Source organism: Cucurbita pepo, chromosome 11 (assembly GCF_057944985.1).
Source record: "Cucurbita pepo subsp. pepo isolate OVF chromosome 11, ASM5794498v1, whole genome shotgun sequence".
Classification (NCBI taxonomy): domain Eukaryota; kingdom Viridiplantae; phylum Streptophyta; class Magnoliopsida; order Cucurbitales; family Cucurbitaceae; genus Cucurbita; species Cucurbita pepo.
Window position 1 is genome coordinate 84,031 of NC_141808.1, and position 18,033 is coordinate 102,063.

At 36.8% G+C, this 18,033-nt stretch overlaps 4 protein-coding genes across 11 annotated transcripts; 2 read left to right on the forward strand and 2 right to left on the reverse strand.

The window, feature by feature from the left end:
* Positions 1-753: 753 nt before the first annotated feature.
* Positions 754-7,427, reverse strand: LOC111805017 (PPR superfamily protein). 4 transcript variants are annotated; one of them, XM_023689876.2, is made up of 5 exons: positions 5,047-7,427; positions 4,737-4,818; positions 4,310-4,631; positions 1,882-1,990; positions 754-1,130 (listed from the first exon to the last, which is right to left on the reverse strand). In XM_023689876.2, the coding sequence occupies exon 1, from the start codon at positions 7,292-7,294 to the stop codon at positions 5,303-5,305; it is 1,992 nt and encodes a 663-aa protein (XP_023545644.2). In that variant the 5' UTR covers positions 7,295-7,427; the 3' UTR covers positions 754-1,130; positions 1,882-1,990; positions 4,310-4,631; positions 4,737-4,818; positions 5,047-5,302. The 4 variants fall into 4 exon arrangements, with proteins under 4 accessions (XP_023545644.2, XP_023545642.2, XP_086984675.1 ...); XM_023689874.2 differs by having other exon boundaries at positions 4,993-7,427; XM_087128549.1 differs by having other exon boundaries at positions 4,737-4,858; positions 4,993-7,427.
* A 341-nt stretch (positions 7,428-7,768) lies between these two features.
* On the forward strand, positions 7,769-9,616 carry LOC111805023 (cytochrome b-c1 complex subunit 8-1, mitochondrial). The gene is made up of 2 exons (XM_023689884.2): positions 7,769-8,072; positions 9,300-9,616. Exons 1-2 carry the CDS (start codon positions 7,903-7,905, stop codon positions 9,346-9,348), a joined length of 219 nt encoding a protein of 72 aa, XP_023545652.1. The 5' UTR covers positions 7,769-7,902; the 3' UTR covers positions 9,349-9,616.
* Positions 9,617-10,228: 612 nt separating this feature from the next.
* Positions 10,229-14,595, forward strand: LOC111805020 (uncharacterized). 2 transcript variants are annotated; one of them, XM_023689881.2, is made up of 8 exons: positions 10,230-10,385; positions 10,490-10,573; positions 10,790-10,870; positions 10,959-11,098; positions 11,229-11,331; positions 11,400-11,469; positions 14,077-14,139; positions 14,228-14,595. In XM_023689881.2, exons 1-8 carry the CDS (start codon positions 10,324-10,326, stop codon positions 14,303-14,305), a joined length of 681 nt encoding a protein of 226 aa, XP_023545649.2. In that variant the 5' UTR covers positions 10,230-10,323; the 3' UTR covers positions 14,306-14,595. The 2 variants fall into 2 exon arrangements, with proteins under 2 accessions (XP_086984636.1, XP_023545649.2); XM_087128510.1 differs by lacking the exons at positions 14,077-14,139; positions 14,228-14,595 and adding an exon at positions 11,605-13,336 and having other exon boundaries at positions 10,229-10,385.
* Positions 14,596-14,660: 65 nt separating this feature from the next.
* Positions 14,661-17,748, reverse strand: LOC111805019 (SBP (S-ribonuclease binding protein) family protein). 4 transcript variants are annotated; one of them, XM_023689877.2, is made up of 5 exons: positions 17,519-17,748; positions 17,371-17,429; positions 16,142-16,318; positions 15,586-15,947; positions 14,661-15,349 (listed from the first exon to the last, which is right to left on the reverse strand). In XM_023689877.2, the coding sequence occupies exons 3-5, from the start codon at positions 16,245-16,247 to the stop codon at positions 14,798-14,800; spliced, it is 1,020 nt and encodes a 339-aa protein (XP_023545645.1). In that variant the 5' UTR covers positions 16,248-16,318; positions 17,371-17,429; positions 17,519-17,748; the 3' UTR covers positions 14,661-14,797. The 4 variants fall into 4 exon arrangements, with proteins under 4 accessions (XP_023545645.1, XP_023545647.1, XP_086984635.1 ...); XM_023689879.2 differs by lacking the exon at positions 17,371-17,429; XM_087128509.1 differs by having other exon boundaries at positions 17,371-17,748.
* Between the last annotated feature and the right edge of the window lie 285 nt (positions 17,749-18,033).

The following is an 18,033-nucleotide window of genomic DNA, read 5'->3' on the forward strand; positions in this document are numbered from 1 at the left end:
ACGCCAAACTGCTTCTTGGTTTCAACCATTTTGGCTCTGTTTGGAACCTTTATCTTCTCATCACTCAATTTTTTTAATATATTAAAAACGTATATTGATGATAAAGGAGCGAGGAGGGATAGAAAGCAACCCTTCAAAACTTGTTTTCCTCCCCCTTCCCCCATCCAAATAATAATAATAATAGAGAAGCGCCCATTGTTTTCCCTCAATAATATTTCTCTTTTTTAAATAAATAGGAAAAGAAAAATAAACGACTTGTGTTGTATGTTCAATACATACACTTGATCCCATTATCGAATAATCCCATCAGACCTCACGTTTGTAATGTTTTTGTTTTTTCTTTTTCTTTTTCTATTTACAAGTTGAGGGAGGTTTAAAGATTTTCGAGTTCAAGAAAATGGATATCGAGGAGTTATGCTCGTGTTGAACTGTTCCTAAATTTCTTAATCAACTAGTTACATCATGATCGTGAAACCATTTTTGTCTCAACATCAATGGTTTCACTTTTCCTTTAAATAATCATGTCTTTCTGTCGAGAGAAGTAAAAAGAGGAAAATTACCATTTATCTTTTGGTTTTATTCAATTAGTGTCCAAGATTGAACTATGTTTATATTCAACTTCCTTTCCTTTTAATGTGGTGAAAAGATTTTAATTTATTTTAAGGTAAAACGGTATAAATGGCATTAGATTACACACAGAAATACAAATCCTTGTTTACCAAAGAAGAGAACATAGAATATGTCTGTGGCTGTTGAGGGCTCCCCTTCCCCTTCAAATTTCAATCAAACCAAAACCACACCTTTTCTACATACCTATCCTATCGCTTCTACACAGAAGAAAGGATTAGACCGAAAGGCAAGGGTAGGTTTTAACGTCTTCCACCTGTCATTTTCCATCGTAATTGCCCACCAAACGAACAGAGTCTTCATCTCCCTCCCTATTTAATCCTCAGTGGAGCATGATACTTCAAAAAATTGTGAATTAAATTTAAAACTAAACATGTCAAAACTTGCTTCGTTTTCTTCATAGTCATATATTCATTGGCTGAACATCCAACATTCTCAGCACTAATAACCGATGCCAATGCTCTGCCTCTGCCATCCAACCAAAGTTCAATGCGGAGATTCACCTACCACAATGACGGCATAAAAATGATATTAATGCTCAGTAAACTTATAGTAACCTTTGGAGCAGACAATTCTAAGTATTAGGTAATAAGTATTGTAATGAGCTGTTGATTCATCGAGTTCTAAGACCACCCTTGTATCGTATAAGCACCGAGGACGAGGAAAAAAAAGTATTATTTGAGCCGTCTTTTTGTGCGCGTGAACTTTGCCTACCAAGTGTTCTTCCCCCGTGAACTCATTCAATTAATAGACACACCTTTAAATAATTTCGACTCCAATTGTTTTCTTTCGCTTTATTTTTTAATTTTTTAATTATGAAGGGAATGGTGGTTTGGGTCACCAGGCGAGGCACCAAACTCTTCAACCTGTCGTGCTACTCATTTCATTTTCCCATTATACCCAGAAACCATGGTGTCTGGTGACGTGTTTGGTTAGGTTCGCCAAATGACATCTTTCGACAAAGAATAATAATTAGAAACAATAAAAAATAGCATACAAACAGTCCCAGCTACCTACTTTACCTATAAACAATTACGCACTCCAAAATGGCAGAATTTCATGAGTTTATAATATTATTTGGTAATTTGATTATTTTTTAAAGTGGGGTTTGAAGGGAGAGAAAAATAATGATCCATTGGGAACAAGGGAGTTCACGGATCATTCTAGAATTTGAAGTCAGGACAAAATCAAATACAAAAGTTTTGTCTATATCTATCACGAAGAACAGTGTAACTGATATAGAAAAATTCGCACCTTTTTAGGTTTTTACGGTTGTGGCTGAGACTTTGCTGCGGCTCCAACACCTAATCCGTCTTCTCTGTGGCTGCCAAGTGTGGATTCACATTTTGGCAAAGCTTTTGTCCTGCATGTGAATTCTATCAGCTATAAAATCTTTCTTTTATTGCTACTTTGATTGTATTATATTATTGATCCCAATGACTTGACTTGACTTGACAACTAAGATTAAAAAAGCATATACCTAATAACCATATGCTGCACAAGAATATTGGTAAATTAATGACATACATGAGGATGGATCCTGATTCTTCTTGGACTTAATTTCTTTCCTTTTTTTGCCATTTTTCAGAAACGAAAAGTTAGAGACTTTTATCGAGTAATATTGTTTCATTTTCATATGATCTTTGTTGGATGGATAGTGTGGAATTTGAGAAAGGATTAATAAAGTGAAAGGAAAAGCTTTCTTTTTCTTTGAAAACAAAAGAAAGTTATGATTCACTTAACTAAAAAAGTTGTGGAAGGAAGCGGACAAGACACAGAACAGTTAGGAGAAAGAGAAAAGATCAATGGGTAGAAAGTTTTCAAAATTGAAAGATTTGAGGAGGAAAATGGTTGCCCCCACATGGTTGGTGTATGAGATGTGTGAAAGTTTTAAGCTTCAAATTAACAGTGTACATACAAAAAGCCATGCTGGCAAAAACTCACGGACGAGAGTTCCCTTCCAACAGAGAAAGAGAGAGAGAGAGAAGATTGGTTGTGAAGGACAAGATCTGAGGGCTAGGAAGAGAGACAGAAGTGTGTATTAATAAATTTGTGGTGTGATCTCTGTAATGAGCAATACTGCAGCAGGCCAAGCCACATGACGCATAAGCTATAGTCACATTCAATCTTTTCATCATTTTCTTTTGTTCTTTCTTTCTCACCTCAACATCTACATTTCTCCACACAGACCATCCCTCCACCAATAATGTCCCCACAATCTCGAGACTTTTTTAAATTACGAGCTTGTTTGGAATGGTTTTTCAAATGCTTAAAAGCCAATTTAAAAGTTAACCTAAGCTATTGGACTACAAAGTACTCAACTCATATGAATTAGTAATCCATCCATAAATGTAGGATTTGCTCTTAAAAAATTCAAAAAGTGGACAAACTGCACTCCAGCATAATAATTTGGTAGAAAATTTAGCTGAAGGTTTCACGAGACTTAAATGGGAAGAAATTTGTGGAGTCTACTTCATAGGGGCCGCTCTATCTCCCAAATTCATTTCAGTTTGTCAAAATCATGGAAAGCTTGTATCAGTTCACTGGCAGAACAAAACTCACGTGAAAACTTAGAGCTACTCTGATGGAAGGAAAATATACCAAAGAAAATTTGGAGATGCTAAAAGAATCTTTCGATAAGTATTGTGATAGAGAAGTGTCACATCAATGGGTAAAAAGTTCAATTTCTTCTATAATTTCAATGTCCAAGATGAATCAAAACGATAGTTACAGCCAGTTTAAACTAAGTCAGAGAACCGACACAACAGCTACTACTTGATACTAAAAAAATGTATGCAGGGATCAATTAGACAGAGATAGTACATAATAACATCGTAGATAAATCAAATTTCCTAAATGCCTACTTTAATTTTAGATCCAGTCCTCCGTGTTGTTTTAATTAATTATATGATTATATGTACAACTGAATTCAACATGCATTTTGTTTATTTTAAATCCCTAACTAATTCAGCCTTACTCGTCTAGGAATCTACTTTTCACCTGTTCTTCGTTCGCGAGGATTCGTTGTCTGTAAGCCTCAAAATCATGTTTTATGGAGATGGTGTTGTTCAAATATAAATCTAAGGAACTCACATCTAGTCTTTACCATTGTTCACAAGGATAAATTGTGAAGCCTATTTTGACACTTTAGGTAGTCTACAATGTGCCTTCAAGCCTATTTCAAAGAATGGGTTTGACAGGGACGACTCTGACCCTCTTCAAGCCACAATATAATTCTTCTCACCACCCCAGTCCGTAGACGTTTTGATGGTAATATATTTTTTAATTCACTTGTTTATTTCAATTGCCTCTCAATCAAACGATTTTAACTTTGGTTGCTTAGATTGTGCTTTGTTATTGGCTGGTCCCTCGAATTTACAATTCCATTAGCTACGGCTAAATGTTGTCAAAATTCTTATGTTATATACATGTGACCAATGTTTTGGTTAATGAACTAGTCATGTCAGTCACTTAGCCGTCTTAGACAACTATTAGACAGTTCTATGTTCATGCAGTTTTTTAGTTAACCATTTCTATTAGCACTCCTATGTCATGTGACTTAATTCCATTTTAGTTGCAGAGTCGGCTTCATTTTATTTCCCTTTTCCACCACGCCACACATCCAAGCATACTGTCACGGTCATTAATTTTTTTATTACAGAAATTTAAGAAGGATAAGAACCTGTTCGTATCTTGCTGTACAAATGCATTTGTTGATCCAGAGACGTGAATTTCATCAGCTGTTGTCTCAGCTGTGACTTGTACACTCGAGAAATCCCCAGGAATTCAGGCCAAGTATTGACAAATTGCATCCGTGGGCTGATCCAGATGATGCTTTTAGCTTTGGATTGGAGATTGATCCATGGTCCATATCTCGAATCAAGACCACTTGTCTTTGCTGCCCAATTCTACAATATTACGATCCTCTTCTTCTTCTTCTTCTTCTTCTTCTTTTTAAACTAATTTATGATTCTGAAAAATATGTTTCTGCTGTAGATAGTCCTCTGCAAAGTAAACGGGGGAGCGCAAGATATCAAACATTCTGACAAAAATGTTGGATGTATTTTTCACTCTTTTCTTTTTATTTAAGACACAATGATGCTGCTCACCATTTGCTTCCAAAACCACCAATGACGCCACATCCCCTCAATGCAACACCATTAACCAAACATCAAGTCACAGGCGAGGGACCTGCAAATCCAGCTGAGAGAATAAACTGGTGCCACAAATTCTGTCCATCGAGCTAAAATTTACACATCTTACAAATTACAGTGATGGAAATAAAAAAGAATACGTTGGATTAAAAAAAATCATAAACTAAACCGTTACATTTTGTAGTATCTTCCAGATCAAATAATAACTAACCAGTTCATGAAGACAATGAAGAAGATATAACATGTACCACTCCCAGACACGAACCTCTAAGGTGCAACCACGAAGCTATTGATAATGCTCACCACCGAGGAGAAAAATATGTTCATCTGCTAAACTGATCCTATCAATAGATACTAGCACGCGTACTTTTTCCTCGGTGTCAAGCAACACCAGGAAACCCCGTCTCAAGGAATAAGGCCAATAAAATGGCTTGGAATCAGCTTCGTAGTAAGTAAAGATCGTACCTGCCGAAGATCCAAGAAAGAAACCTCAAGGCATCACTGACGCTCAGTTGTAGCAGTTAACAATGACTTTTCACCTCTATTAAACTGTGACCAATTTCTCTTATCACTTTTTTTGTCAATGCAACTTCCCTAAGTTGCTTTGAAGTTTCAAAATCTCCAATATCAGAATAGAAGTTTGAAGCCTGCAAAAGAGCGGCAGGATCTTCAGCTTCAAGATCCACCAACGACTTAGCAATTTTCCTTCCGATTGTTTCATTTCTATGAATTCTACAACTTCTTAACATGGAGCTCCAGATTACACCGTTGACCTTCTCGGGCACCTTTAGCAGCAACTTTTCTGCCTCATCAAGTAGACCTACACGACCAAGAAGATCAACCATACATGAATAATGTTTCCAGTCTGGTTCAATTCCGCAAACGGTTTTCATCAACTCAAATACAAATCTTCCTTCTTCGACCAGCCCTGAATGGTTGCACCCTATCAATGCACATAAGAACGTCACTTTGTCAGGTTTCCAGCCTTTCTGGATCATCGTCTTAAGCATTTCGATGCCCTCCTTCCCCATTCCATTTCGGGCATATCCATTGATGATTGAGGTGAAACAAATAACACCAGGGGAATGGATTTCCTCAAAAACTTTGCAAGAGAGCTCAACATGACCACATCTTGAATAAGAGTCCATTAAAGAACAAGAAACCACGGAATTAAATCCAAGACCTGATTTTATGGCACAACAGTGGAGCAATCTGCATCCGGTCAAGTCTGTTGGAGAAGACATTGATAGTGCTTTTAACGTTGTGGATAAAGTAACCTCATCAAGTCCAATTCCCTCGTCAGCCATCAATCCAAACATCTCTATCACATCTTCAATGACACCACAGTGTAACAAAGATGTCATTAAAGAGTTACAACACTCCAAAGTTCTCGCAGAAATACTTTCATACACGGCCACTGAACTCTCGATATCAAAGCATTTTCCGTACATATTTATCAAAGCCGATTGAAGGTGACTACTCTCATGGCCAAAACCCAGCTTCAGCGCACAAGATTGAATCTGTTTCCCCAACTGGATATTCCTTGTCCGACTAGATAAATTCAAAAAAGCCATTAACGACCGAATTGACGGCCTTTTTCCCCAAAACTGCATCCGAGAAAACAACTCAAGTGATTCTGACAAGAAACCGATGTCTGCATAAACTGCAACAATCGAATTCCAGGAAATAACGTCTTCTAATGGAATACATTCAAATGCTTTTTTTGCTTCTGTTAAACTTCTGCAATCAGAGTAGAAATCCACCAAAGCATTTGGAACAAAGATATTTGATTCAACCAGTCCGATCTTAACAGCTCGGGAATGTAGTTGCCTCCCTTCGTCTAAGAGCCTTTCGTTACCAACACCTCGAAGCAAATAGCAAAGAGTTAGACCATTTGGCTCTACGCCTTCCAATTGCATTTTCGAGAAAGATCCCAGAAGCTTTTCGAATTGACCCAGTTCACAAAACCGACGAAGCAACAAGTTCCAAACAGCTATATTTCGTTGCGGCAATTCATCAAACAGCTTCAAAGCGACAATATCAAGACCCATTCTCATATAGTAATCGATTAGAGAGGTACCAATAAACAAATTCAAACTAAATCCAAGAAAAACAACCCTGCAGTGAATTTGACTTCCCTCTTTGGAAAAATCCGTGTTGCTACAAGTACCCAAAACAGAAGTAAATGTTGACGCACTTTCTCTAATACCTCGTAAAACCATTTGGCTGTAGAGACCTAATGCGCGCTCTGGATGCCCATGGCGAAAACACCCAGAAATGAGCAAATTGTACGTAACAACGTCGTGAAGAGGCATTTCATCGAACAATTTAATGGCAGCATTAAGATGGCCAAATTTAATGAGTCTATCGATTTCTCGATTCTTAAGGTAAATGGCATCAGGAGCGTGCACACTCAAATACGAGTATGGCTGTGGTAAATGGATAGATACAAATTCGGAAGTAACAGTTGTAATGGTTCGGACGAAGGAGGCGAATTCCCTGACCTTTCGCATCACAGTTTCAGCTTCTCCGAGCCCCGACGAATGGCTTTAGAACTTGGCGGTTCCAGCGTTGATAAAAAAGAACGAAGATTGTGTAAATAGGATGCAGCCCTATATACACAAATCCAAGTTTCAACAAATTCCTGTAAGCTCATCAATTTCAACTAAAATTTAGCTTTAAAGTTATTTTTATATTGAATATTTTTAATTTTGTAGATATATGTTTTATATTTCTCAAATGCATATAGAAATCTTTGCGGGACTCTTGTAAATAAAAAATCTACTAGAACGTAAAAATAATAATTAGATAAGTATTACAAAATATTTAATTCGATGGAATTGAAACTAAAAAGCTTTCCATTTAATTTTTATTCATACAGCTTTCTCGAGCCGATTTTAGAAAATAAAAAAGGGAAAAAAAACGCAATACGATTTCTCAAGCGTCCGATAGGTAGAAAATCCAACGGTGAGTATTAGTTTGAAATACGCAGTTTCTCGAAAGTACAGTCTGGCTTAGATTTGAGAGCAAGAACCAACCCCTTTCGACCCAAAAGCCGCCATCTTCATCGTAATCTCCTGAGGCATTCGATAGCCGCGTTTGAAGAAGAGTTAGGATCGCCATGGGGAAGCAACCTGTTCGGATGAAGGCTGTGATCTATGCTTTATCGCCGTTCCAGCAGAAGACCATGTCAGGGTTATGGAACGACTTGACCGGCAAGATTCACCATAAGATCTCCGAGAACTGGATCAGTGCCACCCTTCTAATCACCCCCGTCGTCGGAACCTACACGTAATTTTTTCATCTCCTTTTTCCTTTCCTTAATTTCATAGCTTTTGAAACTTCGATTTTAGGGTTTGCCCGTTGAATGGTTTCCTCCCTTCATATTTCAATATGTTTTCAATTTTTTTTCTTCTTAAAATCAAGTCTTCATTTGTTCTCGACGAGCTCGGTAGCTCGCCTTTTGATAACACTTGGTTGAGTCCAGTCTAGGTGAGAAATCTATTAATCAGATTCAAAGAGGAAACAATTCCGCCGTAGAATTCTATTAATGATTTGGTCTTTTTTTTTTTTTTATAGACTTAGCCTTAAGATCTAAAATGTTAAATATTTTCCTCAAAGCAATCAATTTTTTACTGGAACTGAACACCAGATTGCATCTTATTGCGCATTCAGATTGATTGATTTTTTTATCCGTGGGAATGGAATAGGAACATCTATGTTTTTATTTTTATATCTATTTCTTTTTGGAGCGATCTCGTGATGATGTTGTTGTCCTCAACTGCAAGTTTTCATTTCTGTTTCCGATTTTGTTATCAGTAGGCGTTGCCGCACTTGATTGATACTGTTCCTAGTTCATGTCAATCAGATTTGTAGTCACTCTTCCCCCGTCTGTGTATAGTTTTATTAACCTTTAAATACTTTGGTCTGTTTTAAATTCACGCACTCTACGATCAAAGAGCAAAATTAGTTCTATAGTGTATAGGGTAGAGCTATTACCTTTTGGATATATTATAGAATAGAGATTAAGAGTTATCATCCCCACACGCAAGATTGAGGAATTGGATCCGGGCAAGAGATTTAGAAATCAATCTAAAACTCATTTTGGATGATAACACGATGACTAATTCATGCTTTATATTACTTATGTGAGACGAAAAAAATGACATCTTTGTAGCAGAATGATGAAATTAGCATTACCATGCATGAGGAAACGTTGTATTCTTCAAGTATTTTGAGCTCTAGATGGGATGGTTTGATAGCCATTTTTTTGGTTATAACTAAAATTTCCATTTTGCCTAAAGATGTATTATGCAGTCTTGGCGTCAGACGAGACCAATTATGGATGGGTCTCGAGTTTTTGTTAACTTTGATTGAAGTATCGTTTGCATATACATGTATATGATAAATGACTTGAATTAGTTGATTGATCGGTGAAAAGTGCCTCCATGTTTGTTGATGAACATGTGGATGTATGTGATTCAGTCGTAAACTTGTTATTTTACTCTCTGGATGCAGGTACGCACAGCAGTACAAGGAGAATGAAAAGTTGTCTCACAGGTACTGAAAGCGCCTGGACCTTGAAGAAGTCAAAATGGAGCTCTGATTTCTTAGGCTAAGAGGATGTGCTCTTATTTTGAGGAACATTTTCTCACTTGTTTGTTGGAATAAATTACTACATTTTTTTTTTTTTTTTTTTTTTTTGTCGATCAGTGTTACACGCATTGATGCGAACTGATGCGTATTCGCCACCCTCTGCAGACTTCTCAATACCAACCAAACTTTTAAGACTCTGATTAGATTCCATGATATCAAAGTATCAACCTTTTTTTTTCCTCCATTTTCTCCTCCTCCTTATATTAATTACCTTCATCCTCCCTATTATGCTCCTGATTCGTTAAATCACCAAAATTCAGTACTATGTTAGTGTGATACACCTTTTTTTAATTTAAAATTTGAATTGAAAAATGATGTGTGATCTAATAAAATGTTCTAGAAGAGAAAATTCAGCGTGTGAATGTTTGAAAGAGATGCAATGGTGGTACTCCCATGGATAGTGACTCAAAAAATGGCCCAAGACTGTTTTTATTGATCATTTGTCAAATTAATCAAATTTAAATATTCATCAAAATAATATTGATTGTTTCAAATGACTTGAAAAGAATTTTCTCTTCAGAATTTAGGTCATAAGGTACTATATATTTAGGTTATAAGGTATTATATATGTGGCTGCAAGTTTTTCTTCTCCATTTTACCCTTAATATAATATATCGATAAATAAGTTTTATGAAATGTTCTCATGGTACTCTTTGAAAAAAAAAATAAAAAAAAAATCTGAATTTTAGATTTATCTATTTTATGTTTCAAGTTTGAAATTGAAACAATAGGGTTTATTATAATTTTGGCGGTACACGTGGCAGCTAGATTGACCAGAAGTCTGTCCATAAAAATTCCCAAATAGTCGCACATAAACCAATCCATTCCTGTACGGCTCTATCCAAGTCTGCTCCTCCCGCGATCGCGCGGCTAGACTTGTACGGGGATGCCTCGCTATACAAACGAGCCCCCTGCGGTTCGCGTCTATACGATTTGCGATGAGTCAAGGTCTACTCCGCTTCTCTTATTTCTCCTTTACGGAATCCAAGATCTATGCGGCTTATATTTACCTCGATTTTTCTTTTCTTTTTTTTTTTTGTGAAATCCTGCAGGTATTTGATTGTGAGAAACGTTCCGGCATTGGGTTGCGGAGATGAGCTGCTCAAACTGTTCTCCTCCTATGGAAACCTTGAAGAGTACTCTTTTCGTTTCCCTTCTTTCTTCTATAATCATCTTTACATCCTTTTTCTGTAGCGCGTTATGTTAGTTTACCTCAGCTGCGACATGTATTGCCATTTCATCTTGAAAGCAGTGTCGGATTGGTTTCTGATAATTTCATATGCCTCTCTTTGAATATTCAACACCTCTTATGCCTACATATTTTCCTTCTGTCTTATTTCATACTCCGACAGGTGTAAACCGATGGATGCAGAAGAATGTGATGAATTCACAGACGTTTATTTTGTCAAATTTCATTTGGTCAGCAATGCCAGGTAATTTCAGCTTGGTTGTGGTTCTCTTTTGATCAAAATAATGCGTTATTGAGCCCCTGTATTTGAACCATAATATTTTAACTTTTAGGTTTGCTAAAAGAAAATTGGATGAGTTTGTTTTCCTTGGTAACCGGCTGCAAGTCTCCTATGCTCCTGACTTTGAAAGTTTGCTTGATACAAAGGAAAAGCTAGAAGTTAGGAGACGAGAAGTTTTAGCACGATTGGACTGTAAGTTTGTGTTTGCTCAAAAAAGTAGGCTTTGGCATATTTTGTGTATGATAGGAAGATGTTGTTTTAGGAGGAAATGGTGTTTCCTTCCAATAGTTCACTTTTAAGCATGTTATAACTTTGCTATCAGCTGGAAGACCAAGAGGATCTGCCGTTAATTCAGCAACCACGAAGTTTACAAATCCTTCTCATTCTCATTATACTCTTGAACAGAAGAACTCTCTTGAAAAGAGGTATAAGCAGAATGAAAATTTGCAGTTTCTCCAATCTCGACATAGTTTAAACTGTCCTTTTTTGGTAGGAATTATGGAGATGCAGCACTCAGTTCCAATCCACATGTGTCTCAAATAACAAGAGTTTCCTCTGACCAGGTTTGTTATCATAATTTTTTTTCCTTCTCTTGTCATCTCACCTTTTATGTTATGATTATTAACAAAGCTAGGAATCATTATTCTGTGTTTGTTTAGTTTATGCTTTCTCTTGTACTTGGATGTATTTGGACGTAGTTCCATTACATGCTGCAATACGGGTAGAAGGAGTTAAGTCCAACAGGTTGCACGATTACTTTGAAAGGCAAATGAATGTGATAGGTTGCAAGCACAAAATTAGAAAATCTCTTTATTTGTAATTAGGCAAGTATATGCCTTTTGCTTGCTCTTTTGCTGATCAATTCAAATAAAATAGTGGGGTGATCTGCAATCAACGTAGTGTTATTTTACTTGATTGGAGGCTCTTCTTATATGCTGCCTCCTTTTGTGGAATCTCTTTTTGTATGTCTTTATATTCTTTCTTCTTCTTTTTGTTCTTTTCCCTAATGAAAGTTCGATTTCTCATCAAAAAGAAGAAAAAAATGTATTTATCATCAACGTAGTCATGCCAATAGGCTAACAATACTAACTACTGACTCCATAACTTGCCCCATCTATCATGAATGGTAGGTACATAGGTTATCCAGTGACTATTGTATTCTCATTTTTGGTTTTTTTCATTTCCTCATTTTGTTTTTCAAGAATTCGAACTAACGTGTCAATAGTTGTAATATAGTAACCATCAATTCCTCAATAACAGAGTTCTCAAGTGTTGGTGCTTCAAGTCTCTCATTAATGCATAGTTCACCGAGTTGTTAGACTTTTGACCTAAAATGTCTTTTGCATCTTGGGCCAGATTTGTGTGTTGAAAAGATTTAAAACAAATGACACCGTTTATTTGGCTAAGAATACCAAGCCACTTATTCTACTCTAGGCTCCTCATCAAATTCATTGTTGAAGATATTTTCATCAGTTTTGACTACCTCTTCAAAATTATCTTTAGAATTTTTTTTCTCCAAATTCCATACCCAATGCCACAAATTGTATTATATTGAAGAGTGTAGTAGGCTTCTAACTCTGGGTAATGAAGAAGGTTGGAGAGGCCTACGTTTGTGTACTGATGGCTTGCACCTTGAATCAAAACGTGATTCAACTAAAACAATATATATAAATTGTGGGCTCCTTGGGCTTGAGGACCTTGGAAATCAACTTGGCTTGTTATCCTTGCTATCAGACTGGTCGAAGGTTTAGATGACTGATATGTATCTCTAGTCTTTAGGGCTTCTTTAAAATATATGTTATAATCTCACTTTAGAGAGAGAATAGAAATCAGGTTCACCTTCTTATGGTAGTTATTACACCATCGGAAAGAAATGGAGAAAATAAGTCCTTGACATTCATTGCCGTCAGATTTCTTTACTGATAGTCGAACTTTATTTTCTTTTGCCCTTTTTCTCTGGAATCAGGGATTTGGTGACCTTAAGTGAGGAGGGGAGAGAAAGGTCCAACTACGCGTTGGAGAAATGAGCATGATGCAGTAGTGACTTTTCATTGAACTCAGATTTGAAGATTTGAAGATAGAGAGGCTTAGTGTCCATATAGAATTTACATACATGCATATATACATGCGCACACATGCACACATACATGAAGCAAATGCCTCTTGGTGTGAATCAATGGTGAAGAAGATGCACTTTTGCAATGTAATAGATATTGACCTGGTGGGTGGAAATTAGGGGTAGGGGCTTGATTTTCTTTTAGATGAAGCAAGAGCTTGTTGGTGTGGAACAAGTGTGTAGATGTTCGAGGACATGGTTTTGCATCCGAATGTGGAGAAAAAGATTTTTTTGGTGGCAGGTCACACCACCCCCAATATCTCAACTCCATTCTTCGTTTGTGGTTATCCTTCATCTTTAGGAACAACCTAAGACTCTTCGATACCAGATTATTGCAATAAGATTTTGTGATTAAGTCAAAATTATCACAAGGGGAAACCACCGAAACTGTCGAGTCTAAATTTTTTAATTATAAAAAAACTTCCAAGATAAACCAAGTATGGGCTATTTAACTTATAAAAAGATAAGAATAACTAGTGAATCACGAATGAACTGATCAATAGAATTAACTAACTGACATTAACATCTAACTAATTATCTAATGCCTTTATAGTTTTCTTATTGACACACTTGTTAGTTGCAGTTGCAGTTATGTTCAGTATACTTTCATTTATCAGTTTCAGGTTATTAATAAGTGCCTTTTTATCGTTTTTCCTCGTTTTTTCCCTGAAATAAAATCATAGTCTTGTTAAGACGGGTAACCTTTTCCTGTAGGACCTCTTGACTTGATTCTGTAGATTATCTCTTCTTTGATTGTTTTCAAGTACGTTCTTCATTGTTAAGGTTTAATTCCCTTTGGTTAGCTGTAGAGCCATGTACTCTTTAGTTATATTTGTGAGTTTTGCCCTATTGATTTTTTTTGATGTACATGTCTGATTGATGTTGGTTGGCTGGCCCATCAGATAATGGCTTTTGAATCTTCTTGTTTCTGGTTGAATGTATGGATTGAATGTTTGTGGACGTTACTTCTTTTCTATATATATTCCTGTCCTTGTTGCGTAGCCTGTTGTAGTTTTTCTTGTGGCTAAAAATGTCACTTTTTTCTCGTGTACAGGATTACTTCGCATCTGAATCTATGAATCAAACTGTGCATCTCGTCAGGGAAAAGCTTGATAAGGTTAAAAAATTTATATATATCATATGATCAATTCTCCACATTTGAGCACATTGTGATTTAATCATTGCTTACTAACTTTGTGCTTTAGATTCAATCATGCTGCGAACATCTGGAAGCTGGACCTGTGAGCAAGAGATCACGTGTGGATAATAGGAGAAGAATCTAATGCTTGCCGACCTTTATAGAGACGGCTAATGGGTGCCTCAACGTTGCACCAAATGCTACTTTGACACATCACATATACGCAGATTAGCAGTGTGCAAATTTAACTGTTGATGTTTTATTAGAAAGGTGATTATTATTACTAAGTTCTGCAGGGGAGAGTTTTGTTGTCACCACTACTCTAGCCCATATTTACAAGCACATTTGTAATACTTTTTTTTGTATAGCTAGCGATGACTATTAGAGGGGTAATGACAAATAAATAATGAATTTACCAACAAAAAATTAGATCTACGGTATGTGCAAAAACAATGCGATCGTTCTTCATGCTAAGACAAGGAGTCCGATAAGACCCCAGGTTTTCAACCATTCAAACTCAATTTTCCAACGAGTAACATCAGCGTTCACTTGAGTGATTTTGAAAAAAAGTGCAGGTATATATCATACAGACGGAAGGAAAACAAGATTTTCTTTGGCGCTTTGGTAAGATTTTAATTTAGGACAAGTACACTTGGATACCAGCCGTTTTGATCAACTGACAGACAGGACAGACATTTACAAGCCCATCGCAATCTCTACACAAGCATAAATGTCTGCAAGGCATAAGTAGGATGGAAACCTCTTTAGCCTTGCATGCTTTGCAAATCATGTGCTCCTTGAAACCTGGTAAATTGCTGGTTGAAGATTTCATAGTCCCACCATGAACATTAAGATAATTGTTTGGATCAATGTGTGATGCAGCATCATCCACTTCACTATCTCCAAACCCTTCCTTCGCTTGGTCGGCACCCTGCGAGATAGCATGCTGAAGATTGTTTTTCAGGACATTCACTACTGATTCATTGTACTTTGCTCTGCAATGCCAATTTTGGGCTTCAGTGGCAACCTGCTTTATTCTCTCCACCAGTTCTCTATTTTTACGGTTCATGCTCTCAATTTCTACATCCTTCTCATGTAGTTTCTTCCCAATTCCTTTCTCAATCGCACTAAGAAAGGAAGCCATGTGTCTTTGCTTCATGTCCCTAATACCCTTTGCCAAATGTTCCTCCTGTTGGCAAGGTAGATGGTAAGTTTAAAACATCGGACAATTGAATTAACTAAATTGAAGGATGATGCTTTAACATGAACACCCAATTTACAGGCGCAGTGTGAAGTGATTGCTATAGAGAGTAATACGAGGTACGTGAACAAAATTAGACATTGACAAGAAACATCTTCCAGGAAATAACATCATAAATTCAGCATAGCATAAACTCCTAGAAGCACTGAGCAGGTTAAAAGTACCTGAATTTTAATATATTGATCGAATTCTTCCTTCTGTCTATCAATCTCAGTCCTGATATTATCACCAAGCGAAAAGATAATGGAAGGTGCAGCTGCCATACTTCCACTTGCAGTGGTAACAGAGGAGTTGTGTTCATCATCATCATACGATAGCCTCAAGCCTGTTGATACAGCATTTGGGTTTCTAATGCTTGCTGAACGATCAGCATCATCTTGACAGGCATTATAATTTAAGGAAATCTGAAGCTTCTGCTGCCATGAGAAATCTTCTATTTCCCTACTTCTTTTGTTAGGGCGAAGCATATGAGCCAATTGCTCACTTCCAAAATAATTAACAGGCTCAATTCCACAGCTAACAGGCACTGCAATATAAATTGTGAATTATATGAGAACCAAGAGAACTAAAGATCATTCATCAAGTTCTAATTGATCTTCAAAATATTCATCAGACTTGAATTGTAATTCAAATCATTTATTCTGGTTAGACATAATTTTAAAAAAACTGTATGGAATTCATTAAGTTGAAATCAGATTCTTAGAAACAAAAACAACTTACCACTCCCAAACAACTGCAGCTGGCCAGAAGCATTAGTTTGATATTGATTTCGATTTTCATCCTGGAAAACGGGAAGCAAGCCATTGCCATTGTTGCCACCCAACATTTTTTCCAGAGAACTGGTGGACTTCAGATAATGTGAAATTTAAAATACCCACAGCAATGAGGGTTCACAGCCTGCAAAAGCAGACAACAGTCTTAATAATCTATTTCAATGATAGAATTAAAATGACAAGAAAAATGACAGCATTATGAACTATTACACTACATGAACATATTTTTAGTATAACTGGGGTATGGGGAAATAAACACCCAAGTTCAAGGAAGAAGTATATGTCAATTACCGATAAGTTATGTTCACTACATAAGCATGAGACATGGCTTAGACACTAAACCACATCAACTTCAAATCATTTAACCAAGAGGGGGCGAAGGGTTTTAATTGGAAAAACATCCGACGAAATAAGAGGATTGAGGCAGTCAATTCATAGAAGTGCCAAAATTCTTGGATGAAACAAGTTCTAGAACATTCTTGGCATTGTCACAAAAGCTTCTCTATTAAACTCTTCCCAAATACAATAAAACAATACGGGCCTCAATTTCAACATCTCCTATTACAATATAGGGGTTAGATGTTCCATGACTTGATTCGGTATTTGAAACTCCAATAATGAGGAATCAGTAATCTTCTAAAATCCAGTTATTCGGAACATTAACTTAGAATAACAATCCATCCCAAGAAGTGAAAATACGAGAAACTATCCATCGTGAAATCAACCTTGATAGCAGAAAGTCAAACATAAATATCAAATTGAAGGCAAGCACGAATTTCAGAAATAACACTAGAAAGACATCAGATCAGAAGAAAATCTCAGAAGTTCAATCACAGAACCGTATCCAGATGGTGAGAAAAAACATCGGCAGGGATGGGCACACGGTAAAGAAGTGGAAAAACAGGATGAAGTTCAATGTATCGGAAGTGCGGGGATCTCTAAAACAGGAAAGTAAGAAGGATTGATGAGCAGGTTTGACCGGAATCGCAGAATGAAATTAAAAAGAAAAAAGGGATTAAATAAGAAAAGAACAGAGAGTGTAACAATATGTTTAGTTGAGATCATGGTTCAGGGATTTATTAGGAATAGGAAGTTTGGGTTGCGAGGCAGGAGTTTAGGAACGATGCGAACAAAAGCTAGATTCTGAAACATGGAAGGAAAGGTGAGAGGAAATACCTGAGGAAGGAAGTGAATTGGGCAGAGTATGAGATGAGAGAAAATATCATCTCCAGATCCTGGCATACAACAATCCACACAGATTCATCCACACAATTGGGAGAAGTAGAGAGAGATATAGAGAAAAAAGAAAAGAAAGATGGAATACCTTGAAGATGGTATATGCAGAAAAGAAAAGGAGAGAGAATGATGAAGGAGGAAGAGGAATAGGATGAAGAAATATATGGAGGAGAGGGGAGAGGGGAGAGGGGAGAGAGGGATGGAAGGGTTTTGGAGCGGTAACCGACGAGAAGGAAGAGGAAGAAGAAGATGATGAATAAGAAGAAGAAAAATTATAGGAGAGAGGGAAGAGAAAATAAGGGAAGGTGGTGCGGTGGGAGTGCAAAATTTATTCGAATCAAATGAATGAATGAATCGGTGGTAGTGGTTACGCAAACGGATTTCCGTTCCTTTTTTTTTTTTTTTTTCTTTTTTTTTACGAAACTCAAATTATGGAAGCCATTCCCAGAGGAAGAAGAGAATTAAAGGTGATAATATCCCAACCCACGAATTTAACTCACCATCCCCTGGACCCCACCCACTCCTCCATTTCCCCTTCTTTTTTTTCCTTTTTTTTTTTTTAAAACATACCCTACTTCTTTATTTTACGGTATTTGGTAACTC

Coding starts and splice junctions, on each gene's coding strand:
- LOC111805017 (XM_023689876.2), bottom strand. CDS start 7,294: ATGCGAAAGGTCAGGGAATTCGCCTCCTTCGTCCGAACCATTACAACT.
- LOC111805023 (XM_023689884.2), top strand. CDS start 7,903: ATGGGGAAGCAACCTGTTCGGATGAAGGCTGTGATCTATGCTTTATCG. Junction 8,073..9,299: donor CCCGTCGTCGGAACCTACAC/GTAATTTTTTCA, acceptor CTCTGGATGCAG/GTACGCACAGCAGTACAAGG.
- LOC111805020 (XM_023689881.2), top strand. CDS start 10,324: ATGCCTCGCTATACAAACGAGCCCCCTGCGGTTCGCGTCTATACGATT. Junction 10,386..10,489: donor ACGATTTGCGATGAGTCAAG/GTCTACTCCGCT, acceptor GAAATCCTGCAG/GTATTTGATTGTGAGAAACG. Junction 11,332..11,399: donor AAGAACTCTCTTGAAAAGAG/GTATAAGCAGAA, acceptor CTTTTTTGGTAG/GAATTATGGAGATGCAGCAC.
- LOC111805019 (XM_023689879.2), bottom strand. CDS start 16,247: ATGTTGGGTGGCAACAATGGCAATGGCTTGCTTCCCGTTTTCCAGGAT. Junction 15,948..16,141: donor GCTGCAGTTGTTTGGGAGTG/GTAAGTTGTTTT, acceptor TTTATATTGCAG/TGCCTGTTAGCTGTGGAATT. Junction 15,350..15,585: donor ATCAATATATTAAAATTCAG/GTACTTTTAACC, acceptor CCTTGCCAACAG/GAGGAACATTTGGCAAAGGG.